General features: G+C 39.0%; 1 protein-coding gene across 2 annotated transcripts in view; it reads left to right on the plus strand.

Annotated features, from left to right (window-relative positions):
- AEBP2 (AE binding protein 2) overlaps positions 1–14,111 on the plus strand; it is a gene marked incomplete at its 5' end in the record, with an annotated part of 42,160 nt that overhangs the window by 13,579 nt on the left and 14,470 nt on the right. For both annotated transcript variants that reach the window (XM_084205918.1, XM_084205919.1), the window contains 2 exons: positions 4,118–4,325; positions 7,314–7,421. In XM_084205918.1, coding sequence (XP_084062044.1) covers positions 4,118–4,325; positions 7,314–7,421 — 316 coding nt within the window. The remainder of the gene's footprint in view (positions 1–4,117; positions 4,326–7,313; positions 7,422–14,111) is intronic.

The following is a 14,111-nucleotide window of genomic DNA, read 5'->3' on the forward strand; positions in this document are numbered from 1 at the left end:
TTGCAGTTAAGTCTTTAGAGACTTAGTAGCAGCCACAGCTCTGACTGTAAAACTTATCTTTCTGCTTCATCTCAAAATGGGCAGGTCAAGAGACCGCCCAAGTCAGTGTCTTTGATGTTGCATACACTGCAGACTGTTCTCTGAAAAGCTTCCTGATATTTTCTCAGTGTAAGAAACACCAGAGAAAACTACACATGCTTGAGCTGTGTTGGGCACTGGTCTTTCATAGATTCTCTTTGCAGCCTTTACCTCTTTAGTGAGGGACAGGACTTGCTAAGTGAGGCAGAAAGTAATTCTAGATTTTCTTAGTACTGGGAGGCACCTGATCACCTGAAATACACTGGTTCTGGAGGCACAGAAGAGGAAACAAAAAATGTATGTTCCATTTTTATTTAACAGATTGTTACTAGAGAAGGAATGTGCCAGGGCGGTAAGTTTCTAGAAGGAAGAAGGGCATTTTGTCTTAAATATTAAGCTGTTATTGCTCAACTGGATTAGAGTTATATTTTTTCCCATTTTTAGACAGGATTTTGAATAGCTTATAGAATCATAGTTCAGTGTAGCACTTCTTTCTCAGTTTCCAAATTCTACATTCTACTACTTGGTTTTAGTGCTGTGGGCAGCCTTTTTTTATTCCAGTTCCTCTGATACAAAATTTTGATACCATGTTAATCTGTTGGCCCTTAGCAAACACTTAGGCTATTAAGCCTGAACCCAGCAAACATTTAAACAGTAATAGCTAAATTAGCTTGTTACTGGTTTCTTATGTCATTAATAACCCCACTTTATCATAGCTTTTGCTGGGATCAGTTGACTTTTGCATATTTTTCTCCAGAAGAAGGTAGATAGCTTATAAAAAACCACAAAGCCTAGGCTTTGCATTCCTTAGGCTGTAAAATTTGAGACCCCTGATTTTGTGTCAGAGTATGTTGTGCTGCACTGGCCATGTGAACTAAACTGTCATGCTTTTGGTTGATAATTTTCAGGGGGTTTTTTATCTCTTCTCAGAGGAATTAAGTGGATTTCATGCCTGTGGAACGGAGAAACCACACACACACACACCTGTGTGAGGGTGCCCTTCTCCCCTGCCCCAAAATGCTTTCACAGAACTTGTTCAGGGTTATGTTTTCTCATTGCTTTCCCACTTGAGACCAGACTGTAAACCAGGGAACTGTTGAATACCCCTCATACTCTGCCCTGTGGTCAGCAGCACCACACATCCTCTCAGTCAGAAATCTGCTTGTACTGCTTGTAGTGTTTGTGGGGTGTGTGAGAGCAGCCCTCATGCTGGCTGTGGGTGTAGAAACCCGTACAGACTGGAAATAGCTTTGAAGCTTGAACTCCTCCTTGAAAGTGTTTGGGAAGCAGTTTCCTTTGGTACCTTTCAGCTGTGGGAAAGGCAGGGTTATTTAGGGAGCTGAGCTGGTGTGAGGCAGCTGTTGCACGAGTGCTGTGTGTGCAGTGCTTTGCCATCCTTGGCTGAGCAGCTTCCTGTCGGGACCACTGATCCGTGTAACAGCGCTGTCTGTGGCAGAAGTGGTTGGGCTCTGTGCCACTCTGTGTGTCCAAACCTACTTCCAAGTGTGATTTTGAGAAAGCTGCATTTGGATAGCTTAAACTGAGGGGGAGGTGAGGTGGTGGCACAATTAACTGTAATTAATTATTCAATTTTTCTGTCATCATGGGTAAATTTTGCTTTCACAGTGCAGTTTTACAGGCTTTATTTTTGGGATCATTTTTTGTCCTAGGCGTCAGTTGAGGAAGAAGATGTCAGTCCCATAATTGCATCTATTGTGAGCCTGGCACAGTGGCAAAATTAGGATTATTTGCAACAGGTTTTGGAGATAAAGCTTCTGACAATTTTGTACAGGGATCCTAAAATGCTGTTGCAGTGCCTGTAGTTAGTGGCTCTTAATGCTCTTGGGGCTGGGAGCTTCAGCTCAGGGCCAGTGGAATACTTTTTTACTTGCTAGTGACAAGTTGGGAGGTTGTATGCCATAAAAAGAATCAAGATTACTGAGGAGGGAAGGGAGACATGGGGAGGGATCATGGAAAGCTCTGTGTATTCAGGGTGTAGAAAAGGGAAGAAAGTAAAAATAATGGAAATCTGGAAATTTGGAAGTTTTCTGTGCAGCAGCAAATAGCCTGTATGACTGCCATGGGTAGGAAACTATGCCTTCTAAGTAGTTAGACCTTGTTTGAAATTGGGAGGGCGGTGGAAGAAAGGCATGTGGTGTTGGTGTATCATTTAGGAGCTATGTATTTGATATACCTTCATTAAAGCAAAAGGTGTTGAAAAGGTATCTGAAACTTTCTTTTTAACTTGGAACACAAAGGCCTGAAATAGCTGGTCAGTTTTAATAACAGATGGAGCTGGAAGATGATTTTTAAGGGTTCTGTGGTTGGGATTTGTTATGTTGCTGGTATCTCTTGAGATAAGTGTCCATGAAACCAAATTACTGAGGGTAGTTAAAACTAAAACTTATAACTGGGAGCATTGCTAAAGAGAATCTGTTATTTAGACTAAGGCAAGCCACTTTTTACTGATAAAAGTAGTGGAATCTACATGGTGGGTGAGAATGGGAAATCTAAACAAAGCAAATATCTGTGATTGTTTTAAAATCTGTCTCAGAAAGAACCTGCTAGCATTGTAGTGATTCAGAAAGATAGAGATCATGTGAGAAATCACTAGTAGAGACTCTTACAGCAGAGGAGCAAACATGCTAATGCTATCTTCAGATTTTGACTAATGGTGTTTTTTCTTTCATTCATCTCAGTGTGTAATAGAACAATACTGGGCATGTAAACAGTGATGGTAAAAATGAGGAACAATGCCTGTATCTTAAAAGCAGAATAGTTTAACATGTCCCACTTGTACTGGGAGGATCTGGTGGAGGCTCTCCAAGGTGGTTGGGGTGCTGAAGCAAATCCAGAACACGCAGAGGCTGAGTGCATGTGTTCCTTCAGTTTTGGGAGGAGGAGGGCAGGGTTTTTCTGTGTTCTGTGATCTGATAGGGAGGTTTAACAATGGAGGAGGCAGAGTCATCTCAACCCTGCAGCTGCCAGGGATGAGAGACAAGAGACAGAAGTTGCAGCACTGGAAATTCTGATGAGATGTTGGGAAACTTCCCCCTCCCCCAGAACAAGGTTAGTCAGCCATTGAGAAGATTGTTCAGAGGTAGCAGAAATGCCAGCCTTTGAACACACCCATTAACAACTCCACTGGACAAGACCACAGGCAAGCTGATCTCACTCGTTCCTGTTTAAGCAAATTTGACCACCTGGTCTTTGAGGTTCTGTCAAACATGAGCTGTTCTGTGATGCTGTGGCTTTGTGGAAGAGAAGTACTTAAAGGCCCTCATGGCAACTGAGCGGATAACCAAGATAAAAAAAGGTGTTATCAGTAGGTATTTAGTGAGAAAGAGCATCCATCTCCATCCTTTTGCTTATACAGGGAAAGAGCCTGATCTCTGCAAGTTTATTCGGATGTATTTGATGCCTGTCTCTGTATCTGCTGAGGTAAAGAGCAGAAAGGCTGATGGAAGTGACCCCTGCTGGCTGCAGATTTCCTCTGCTGATTCTGGCTTCTCTGGAAACGTTTTGCAAAACCAAAACAAACAGTTTTGACCATGCTCTTGAGGGACACTGTGCTGGGGCCGTGTGGAAATGCCTTAAACCCTGGGTAGAACTGAAGTGCTGTATTCTTTTTAAGGCTCTAATGTTGGCAGGGGATGCTGGACTCAATATATTCAGGCTTTTCCATTCCTCCCTTTTGTTCCCAGTGTCCAGAAGAAGTTACGCTGTTGATAATAGTAGCTGTTTCCTAACTGTACATTTATTAATAAAGCAGTGAACCACAATAAATAATAAATCTGTGCAAGGTTTTCTTTCCACCCTGTCTAAATATATCTGAAACAAAAGAGCTACAGTTTGGATTTGCTCTGTTAACATGCAACAAATACAAACTTTGATTCAGTTTTGGGATTTTTTTTGTCTTGCAGCATAAGCAGAACTATCATGGACATAAACAGCACAAAAGAGCTACAGTTTGGATTTGCTCTGTTAATATGCAACAAATACAAACTTTGATTTAGTTTTGGTTTTTTTTGTCTTGCAGCATAAGCAGCACTATCATGGATGTAGACAGCACAATTTCCAGTGGGCGTTCCACGCCAGTGATGATGAATGGCCAGGGAGTTCCTGCCTCCTCTGCCAAGAGCATTGCCTACAACTGCTGCTGGGATCACTGCCACGCCTGCTTCAGCTCCAGCCCGGACCTGGCCGATCACATTCGCTCCATCCACGTGGACGGGCAGCGAGGAGGGGTTGGTGTCACCTTTGGGTTTTCCTTCTTTCTTATTTGCCAATATTTTGCTCTTGAATGACAGCACCAACTTTTGTTTCAAAATTCCTTTTTGCTAGGTAGTGGCAGCAAAGGAATGTAGTCAGTTCTTTTCCGTAAATTGAGATTTCCAGGGTTTTGATAGTGTGTTGATTTCTCAGCATCCTGAAGCTGCTGGTGTGTCTTGCAGTGCTTACACTTGGAATTCATTTTCTTAAACTCTTAGTGTACGTGTTCCTGCATGTGAGCTCAGGTGAAGTCACATCTTAATTACTGTTACCAAAGGAGTCTCACTACAGGTAAAATCCATCCAGAATGTACAGTAGGGAAGATGTAAAACTGACTCAAGTACAAAGTCTTAACAAAACAGCTCTGTGTGTGTAATACTGATGGCAACTTTGCCTTTTATATAATTGCATCTAATTTTTTTTTAAATTGAGTTGCATATATAAACATGTAAATTCCAGTCTAATCCCTGGTCAAATGATAATTGGTCTCAATTTTAATGTTTAAAAACATCTTCTAGTAGACTAATTTCAACTTTGTACTTAACTACCTCCCATCTTCAAGTTCCAAAATTACCTCTGATGTCTGGAATATATCATGTAAACTACCTTTACATCCAGCACAAGCAATCTGCCTGCTTTAGGCACTGTGTGTTGCAGCTTTTCAATTTCTGGGAGAGAGAATATCAGTTCTCAAAGTAGAATAGTTGTTATCTTTTGACTTTTTGCCCTGTCAGTTCTTCAGAAGGAAAATGTTAGGCTGTTGCACTTTATCTTCAGTGAATAAGAAACTTAAATAAAATACTAATTTGCATTACTTTAAATAATTTATTATGTAAATGTGTCACTGAGACAGCTGTGACTCTGGCTGTATTTAGATAATATTTTTTGGCATGATTGAACTTTTCAGCTTCATATTTGATGGCTTTTTTCAGTCCAGTATTTGAGCAGAATCATCCATCCAGTGTGGTGGCTTTTTAGCCACCCTTGAGATGATTTCTGAGTTCTGTCCAGAGGTGTGTAAAGGTGTTACATGAAACCTGCATGAAACAATGAAATGAATAAGGTGTGTTTGGATCTTTGTTATCCCATCCTTTACATTTCTTAAAAAGGGGCTGGAATATTTTGCAGATTTTGGTTTGGGTTTTTTTTTTTCCTGTATTTTCTTTTTTGTCACTTACATTTCATGTGACATGATTTGTGGATATTTTTATTTAGAAAATATTGGACTGTATTTGTGTATTTGAAAGAGGAGGTTGTTGGAAGCACAAAGTGTTGCATTTGAGTTCACCCTTTGGAATGCCTCTACTTGAGTTAATTTTTTGGGAAGTTCCAAGGCAGGGCTGTGGAAGGGGGATGTGTCCTGGTGGGTTTGTTTCAGGGATTTGTCTGCCACCTGCCGGTGAGGTGTTCAAGTGTGTTGGAAGTTGTCTCTTGATTTTGATGGCATTTCAGACCTTACTTAACTGCAATGGCTCTAAATGTGAAGAAAAGTGGGGCCTAAGTAATTGTGTATTGAGAATGGAAGGTAATAGGATAAACATCTTTGCATGGTAAAATGTACTTTTTCCAGCTAATACCGAGGTCATGGCTCCAGTCCAAACCAGATACATCCATGAAGAGTCTGGGAAGCTTTTTCACAAAACAGTTTTGCTTTTGAAAGATGTTATTTCAGAAATATTTTGGGTTCAGCTTTTTGACAGGGGTTCCCAAGAAGCCTTGTGTAGACTTCTGGCACGTGGTTGCAAACCCAGGTCCTTGTGTTTCCCCTGACTGTAGGCTCCCAGTAACACCTTTGCCAAGTGCCCCTCAGTCTGCAGTTGCTGCTGAAAATGCCAGCACACTCATGGAGCTGCTGCAGAGCCAGAAATCTCAGAAATCCCAGTCCTGTGGCTTTGAGGGGATCTCAAAACTGAGGAGTGGCAGACCCCAAAGGTTCAGGGGCTTGGGCCTTGTGTCAGTGGGTCTGGATCAGTCCCAGCCACTGAGGGGTTTCCAGCTTTGTCTGACTAAAGCTGGGTTATGGATCTATTGTACAGCAAGAACTCAGAACTCCCGTGGCTGCTTTTTATTTGGAAAATAAAATCTTTTGAAGGTTGAGGGGGTTTTATTCTCCAAAAGAGAACAAGAAACTGAAATCCAATTAGTTTCCTGCATTTCTGAAAACCTGTGTTACGAACAGTGCTGTTCCTGGGAACTTTCTTTTACTGTGACAAATTAGGGCTTTACCTCCCTTCACCCACAGACCTGTTGAGGAAATTCTAATGAAAGGCAAGTTCATTGAGCTTTTTTATTCCTTCAGTTACAGATAAACACAATGAGAGGAGAGAGAAAAGCAGCATGAGTGAGTTCTGCTCCCCTTAATGCACTATTGTGCATGTGATTGTTCTGTACACTGGAATCACAAAACAGCCATAGGTTTTGAATCCTATGAGAATTGGTAGCTTCCTTCATCAGGAATTGAATGTAAGGCCCTAACTAGAAGTATCTGGTATTCCAGAATACAAAACTCCAATATATAGACTGCATTGCAATTAAGAGTTTTTACTTTTTCATGCTCAAGGAATAAAATTAATTACTTACGTGAATAAATTATTTTATTTCTATAACTATTACCCAGAAAATGCAAATTTTTCATTTAAAAATGTTCTGACTCCATATCTGGTGGGTACAGATACTGAGTGCAAACACAAATGCAGCGACCCTGTTGCTCTAGATTGTGTTTATCTGGAGGAGCATCTGTCTGTTGGTATTTTCTTCCGGTGACCTGTTCTTATTGAATGCTTGAGGTTGTAATTATTTTTTCCTTGGTGAGATATGAGAAGTGTATTTAGAAATAAATTGTTGTTCTTCAGAATTCTTTGAAATGTTGTGAGATGTTGTAAAAACAGCCTTCTTTGCTAACGTGCTTTTTATTTACTGTTCTCTCTGACTTGTGTAAACTTACCACGTTTTTACTCTATTAGGTGTTTGTTTGCTTGTGGAAAGGTTGCAAAGTGTATAATACACCTTCAACAAGTCAAAGTTGGTTGCAGAGGCATATGCTGACACACAGTGGGGACAAACCATTCAAGGTAAGGCTCATTGTAACATACATTCTCCCTCATTTTTAGAAAAATTCTCTTTATTTTTCCTAATACAATATGTCAGTTGAAAAATACCGTCACTGGAGTGAGCTGAAGAAAAGCGAGCTGAGCTTTCTTCTTTGCAGTAATAGTGCCCAAAGGTCCTGTTCTTTTACAAAAGCAGATGAAGAAACTCTTTTTGCTTCTCTATCCCTGTTTCTTTTAATCTATAAGTGGCAGGGAGTGTAAAAGTAAATAGTGCTGAAGTTCAGGGGCTTTGTGCATTTTGAGGTAGAGCTGCTTACACTGTAACTGAGATATTTTCTCTCATACTTTACACTTCCACATTGAGTTTTGGATCATGGCTGATGGTGCATATTCCTGCTTGAGTAAGAGCTGCTTTTGTTAAACTCCGTAGAAACACTGGCAGTGACTATTTATGGTTCATTCTCTGAACAGAATAAGGAAGTCAGGAATGCAGGACCATTGACCTGAGTGTATTTCCTGCACAGTATTTTCTAACTTTCTCTTTCTTTCTCCCCTTAATCTGTACCTGCAATTCTAGGTATAGTAGTGTTTATCATTCCCATATCCACCAATCCGTTATTAATGAGTTGCTTCATCCTCTTATGGATACAGTTGGGGCAGTTCATAGCTGTCAGTCCTGGATCACTTGATGGTAAGTCCCACCCACACTACTTCAGACTGAAGTTCTTCCATGTAGGATATGAAAATGAAATAGGATTTGGGTTTTTTTTTTGAGTTTAGGTAGCAATTTATGCCTCCTTCTCTCCCACCCCTAGCCTCACCAAGTTTTAGTCCCTGTCTTCCCTCTCTTCTCTTTCTCCTCAGGTAATATCTTCCACTTGTAAAAAAATTTATTTTGAGGCAGCTTTATTACTAAAAATACTTCTCTGTTACAGGGGTTTCTTTCTGTAGTTACATTTTCTATATAGGTTTTAATAACAGTTATGACAGAAAACAAAACTAAATTAACTCAAAACCAAGAGAGTAAAAATAGTGCATTGCATGTGAAAAAGATTTTTTTACCAAACAGTTTTTTTTTTCCATACTGAATTGTGTAGTTTAGACTGAAAATTTCTGACTCAAAGTAACCACAGGAAAATGAGTTTTAAGGTTATCATACCCTGTGTTTGAAGGAATGAGTTTTTTGGAAGGATAGCATAAGGATCATAGATCCCTGCAAGTTTGCAGATATGGTTGTTCCAGGAATTGATCTAATAGTAAATCCTAATCTCTGATTATTATTAATAATAATAACAATAATAGTGGTAGCAGTAGCAATAGTAGTTGTAAAGAAAGCAACCACCAGTTACCAGAGGAAACTTGTACCTTAGGTTTTCTCTATTTTGGAATGAAATAGTTGTCTACCTCTAAGTATAATGGCAAGCTTTGTTCTTGGATGAAAGTCTTTTAATAGCTTAATCTGTGTTCTTATTTGGTGTAGATCAAAGAAGTTCAGTTGCAGAGACATGGGGTTGAAGAGGGGGACACAGTTCAGAAGCACCAGTAATACTTCTGAGTCTGTCAGCCTTACCTGGCAAAGGCAGTTGATACCCTAGTGTTTTTGACTGGTTACAGCTAGAGCCCTAAAATTGTCCACAATTGTTTTTGATAATAATCATCTTGTGTTCAATATCTGTTGTTTCACCAGCTGATTTTCTGTCCTTTCTGGTCCTGCTGAGGGAGAGAACAAAACATTGGAGGGTTGCAGTAGTTAATCATCCTGGCTCAATGTGTGTCACTGCAGCATTTTTTCATACTGTTGTCTGGAGTCCCTGTGTTTGTTTTTTATCCCTGTATTTCTCAATCTGTTCCTGGGAGCTTTGAATGGAGGATAATTGTGGTCTGAGTAGAATTTTGTAACATCTTTTGTTCCCCTGTCATTTATGCTGAAATAAGCTTCAGGGCTCACATGAGGTAGCCAAGTATGTGAGTGTCTGTGATGGCAATCTATTAATTAACTGGCTCCCTTCCTTCATTTGCTGCTTCTTTTTTTTTTTTTTTTTTAATGCTAACTTTAGAAATCTACTCTCTGAGACAAAAAACACTTGAAGTGTTGGATATTAGTTTTGACCAGTCCAAGAACAGCCTTTTATTAATTGTTTTGTGGCAGCCAGTCAAAAATTGAGCCAATGTGTCTATTTTGTGCATTTAGCTTGTCTCATAAATCTTAATTGCTCACCTTTCAGGGAAAGCCAGATTTTTTGAAGTCAGAGTTGGTTTAAAGATCTGTTCTTGATAATTACTGCAGACAAAATATCTCCCAAAACCTAAATTGCAAATGAAACTTCAGTTGCCTCCTGAAGGTATACTTGAATCCTAACATAAAAGGGAGGAATCTGTCATTTTAGAAAACTTGCAGAAAGTAGTCATTCAGTGTTTTAGTTAAAAAATAATGTTGGGATTTTTGAGGAAAGCTGTAAGAAGCACTAGTGGAAATAGTACAGCTCTATGCTGTTGTCTGAAGAACTGTTGTTTAGAATGTTTAAAAGAAAAACAAATAATCTTAGCTAGGAAAAATGACAACTACAAAATTGGAATTCTTATTTTTGAAAAGGTAGATCAAGCAGTGACCAGAAGAGAGTAATAAGTATATCACAGATTGATATATTCTTACATTTCTAGTGAAAAAAAGAGAGAAATGTAGTTTCTTAAATTGAAAAGCATTGGGGACTGTCTCAAACATAACTCTCTTTTGCATAGAAGGATATATCCCTGTCCAGCTCCCCTTTTGCTTGCAAATGGGCTCATTTGATGTAGTTGCACGTTTTGGGTTTATCTCTTTTTGTGGTACACATGGAGTTGTCCTTTGACTAAAAGCTCTAAATGAGCTGCTCTGCTTTCCTGTTGGAAAGTCTTTGTGGGTTTTACCTGCCCTTTCCATTCATTCCTATCAACCGTGTGACTGTGCAGTTCATATGTCACAGAAATGAACCCACTTGTAAATTGCAAAAGCAAAATGGTTCATATTTTCATAAGTTTATCCTTTTTTTTTCCTGGTTGTGTGGCTTAGTGTGTCCCTCTCATCATGAATATTGCAGTACCTGTCACAGAAAAGGTGAATTTCTTAGGGATGCCTATTTTTTGAGACTGTTATGCTAGCTCCTTTTTTCTGTGGGGCAATATTTTGGTAGTGTACATCCAGCTCCTCTCTGAGTCATTTCCTTCACAGTCTGATTTTAGCCAGTCCTTTTGATATTTTTTTGCCATTGTAGATATTCATTGAATATAGGTATTTTCTCCAAAGACATTTAGTATGCTCATCTTTGTGTATGATTTTACAGACAGAGTTGAGAGAGAAAACCTTCAACATTATTGTTTTTTAGATCTCTTACTGCACAATTTTGCAGCTTCTTAGAAACCCGTGGAATATTTTGGATTATCATCAGCATGCAGGGCTGGTCCTGTTGAGGGTTCAGCAACTTGGCTTTCAGACTTTATAGACAGGATGTAAAAGAATAATCTGCTGAGTCAGAAAACATCCTGGTTTCAACAAACTGTCCATGGCAACTTGAAAAGAAGTGAATAATAAGATAATCGATCTTCCTTGTCCTAAACTTGGCTGTTACAAGTATTGGAATAGCTAAAGGAGTTGTGACAACCTGCATTTTCCAGCATGGTTCCTGGTGTGCCAGGGAAAAATTAAATTAATCAAGTATCACTTGGCACTGAAGGTTACTTGAAGACGCATCAAACGAGCTCTTAGATGTTGAGCACAATGAAAGGACAAATGGTAGATGAGCACAAAATAGTGGGAGATTTTTTGCAAAATAATTTCATAAAATAAAAATAAAGTAAAACTAATAAAGTAATAATTGCATGTAGCATTAGAATTGGGGTTGATGATCTCAAAGGTCTCTTCCAACCTAAATGAATCTATCAGGATGCATGTGGGAGTGTTAGCAGCTGCTTCCACCCATGGATTCCAGTGGATGGGCTCTTCATGTTCAAGAGCAGGCATGCAAGGCTTGCTGCTGTGGGGTAAATGTTTCTAGTGACAACAAATGGCAGTGCACAGGTTCATTGCAGGCTTCTCCTTAAAATGGGGGAAGAAAGTAGTATTAAAAATGAAGTTTGGTGTTCCCTGTAACTTCCAGAATTCATGAAGGGGTGACTGCATTTGATACAGCTCTCAGTAGAGTAATGCTTGGTGAAATGTAGAAAACACAGGCGAGCAGCTCCAGTCTTCATTGGCAATTCATGTCTGTTACTCTCTTGGCAGAATATGTTCTGTCCATCAGAGCACTGCAGATGTAAAATGTGAAGGCACTCTGCCCAAACACTCAGATGTTGAGACAATAAGAAAGATAATCCAGATGTCTAAACTATTTCTGTTAGATTTACTAGAAAAAATTACACATTCAATAACCCAAATAGGAGAGAGATTTGGTTATTTTGAATTTAGAACAAAAACCTGCATTGCTAGATCCTTTTATATCCTGTTTGTTAAAGTCACTGGTCATAACTGCCCATTAATAATGGTGGGTATGGGTACACTGGAGAAATTAAACTTCTTACATGTTTACTTCCTTTCTCTTGAAGTAACATATCCACCAATCCGGACCCAATCTGTTGTATTTCAAATTCAATGCAAAAATTTGAGATTTAGGTTTTGGGGGAACAATGAAAAGATTGGTTCAAAGTTGTGCATAATAGTTGAGTTTGATTTATTAGAAGGCCTCTAGAGTTATATAATTATCTGGTGGGAAGCTGATTTGGTGTGACTTACCGTCCAGAGATCCTGAAGTGACAGCCTGAACTGCTCCTTTATCTTTGGAGAGAAGAGACTTTACCCATTAGTAACGGATTGCTGGATATATTATTTTAGAGAAAAAAAAGAACAAACAGGTAAGATTTTTTCATTCTCCTCTTCTACTATTTCCTGTCTACTGCAAAGGCATTCTCTGCATCTTTGATCTGTCAGCTGTTGATTATTTGAAGACATGATCAGGTAGTCTCAAAGTAAACAAAATCTGAATGCAATAATTTCTGCAAATATTTTGTACTGTGGCTGTAGACTATTAATACACTTTCTGGAAAAAGACAATTTCTAGTTGCAAGTAGCAGATATCAAGGATCTAAGGATGTTGGTTTAGGGATTTTGAAAGTAAAACTTGGGTAGAGCAAGAAAAGTTAGCAATAGCTTCTGTAGATAATCCAGATAGAATATTTGGAATTGTTTGCTCTGTACCTGACAAGAAAAAAGTTATGTCATCGTGAGTCAACCTGCAGTTAGTCATAAAACAATGTTTCCCTCCTGACAAGACGCACAGCTAGGGTTTGAAAAGTTTTAGAAAAGTGCCTGACACAGTTTGTGTTTTTTTCCCAAAGGCATTGCCTTTTTGATACCACATTTAACTTGGAATATGGTAATGCATGCTCTGTACCAAGGCTTTAGGTTATTTTTGACCTCCAGCAGGCTTTAGTAAAACTAAAATTTCAATTTTTCAGTGTGACTGAATTTCAAGATATGGGGGAGCTTTTTTTTTTTTTTTCCCCTGACAGTGTTTGTATGATCAGAAAGAGCTGGAATATGAAGTCAGGAGCACATTAGTGAAAGTTAACATGAAATTTAGATTTTGCTTAGTTTTGTGAAGCTGCTTTTATGGGCAAGACAACTATTTCAAGGACAAACAAAAAAAAAATAAAAGGAGAGCAGAAAATGTTTAAACTGATGCACACATGCATTGTAGATTCATCTGTTGATTATGAGTTAAATCATCTTTCATAAAAACAAGTGGTTTGGGTTAAAGGTCAGCTTGAGGGGCATAGCAATCTAATTTAGTGGATGCTGGCCTTACCCACAGCAGGGTCTTGGAACTGAATGACTTTTAAAGGACCCTTCCAATCCAAACCACCCTGTGATTCTGCAAGTGTAAATTTTCATGTTCAGTATGAATTTAAAGTAAGGAACATGGTGTTGGAGTTACTGCAGTGTAATGAGATCAGCATCCAGAGTGTGTTGGGACTCACAGATGTGCTGGGATTTCTTCCATTGCAAGTCACTAAGTAGACAAAATTGCTGTTGCTTGAACATGGGAAATCTTAGGGCAGGGTTAAAAGGCATAGGGGGGGATTTTGGTAGAAATCTTCACAATTCTTAAAATGCTTCTTAGTGGGGGACACAGGGAGGAACAAATACCATGTGAAAGTTGCTCAAGCTTTTTTTGTCAGGGAATTTTACATTTGAGTTAGGTCATTACGTAGAGAACTTCCTCTAACTCCCTCTAAGAATTCTTCCCTTTAAAAAACACAACAAACGCACAAAAAAAAGTGAAGAACTTTCATTTTTTGCCTGTTACTGTCTTGAAATCTGTGTACATATTTTTAGTCCTATAGCAAGTATTAAGCACAGTTTTTCCCTTTGTGGACACTGTATTTTACCACTGATCATGGAAAACCAGTTGCTAAGCCTGAGGCAGAAATAGGCTTCTCAGTTCTGCAGTCATTGTTAGAAAACAACACAGTTGGGATTTAGGGGCAAAAAGTGGGACATGTGGAGTTCTGAAGCTGTTTTCTTGTCTTCCAATCAAGAAGAAAAATCAATCATGGATTCAAAACTAATTGCAGCCAGTGATGAAATGCATATTCTAAAATTAGTTTTCTATTACCCGTGTAAGCTCAGAGCCCAATAGAAAAGGGTTGTGCTTCCCTCTCCAATGGTATAATTTAAAT

The sequence above is a fragment of the Fringilla coelebs genome (genome assembly GCF_963513975.1).
Source record: "Fringilla coelebs genome assembly, chromosome: 5".
Classification (NCBI taxonomy): Eukaryota; Metazoa; Chordata; class Aves; order Passeriformes; family Fringillidae; genus Fringilla; species Fringilla coelebs.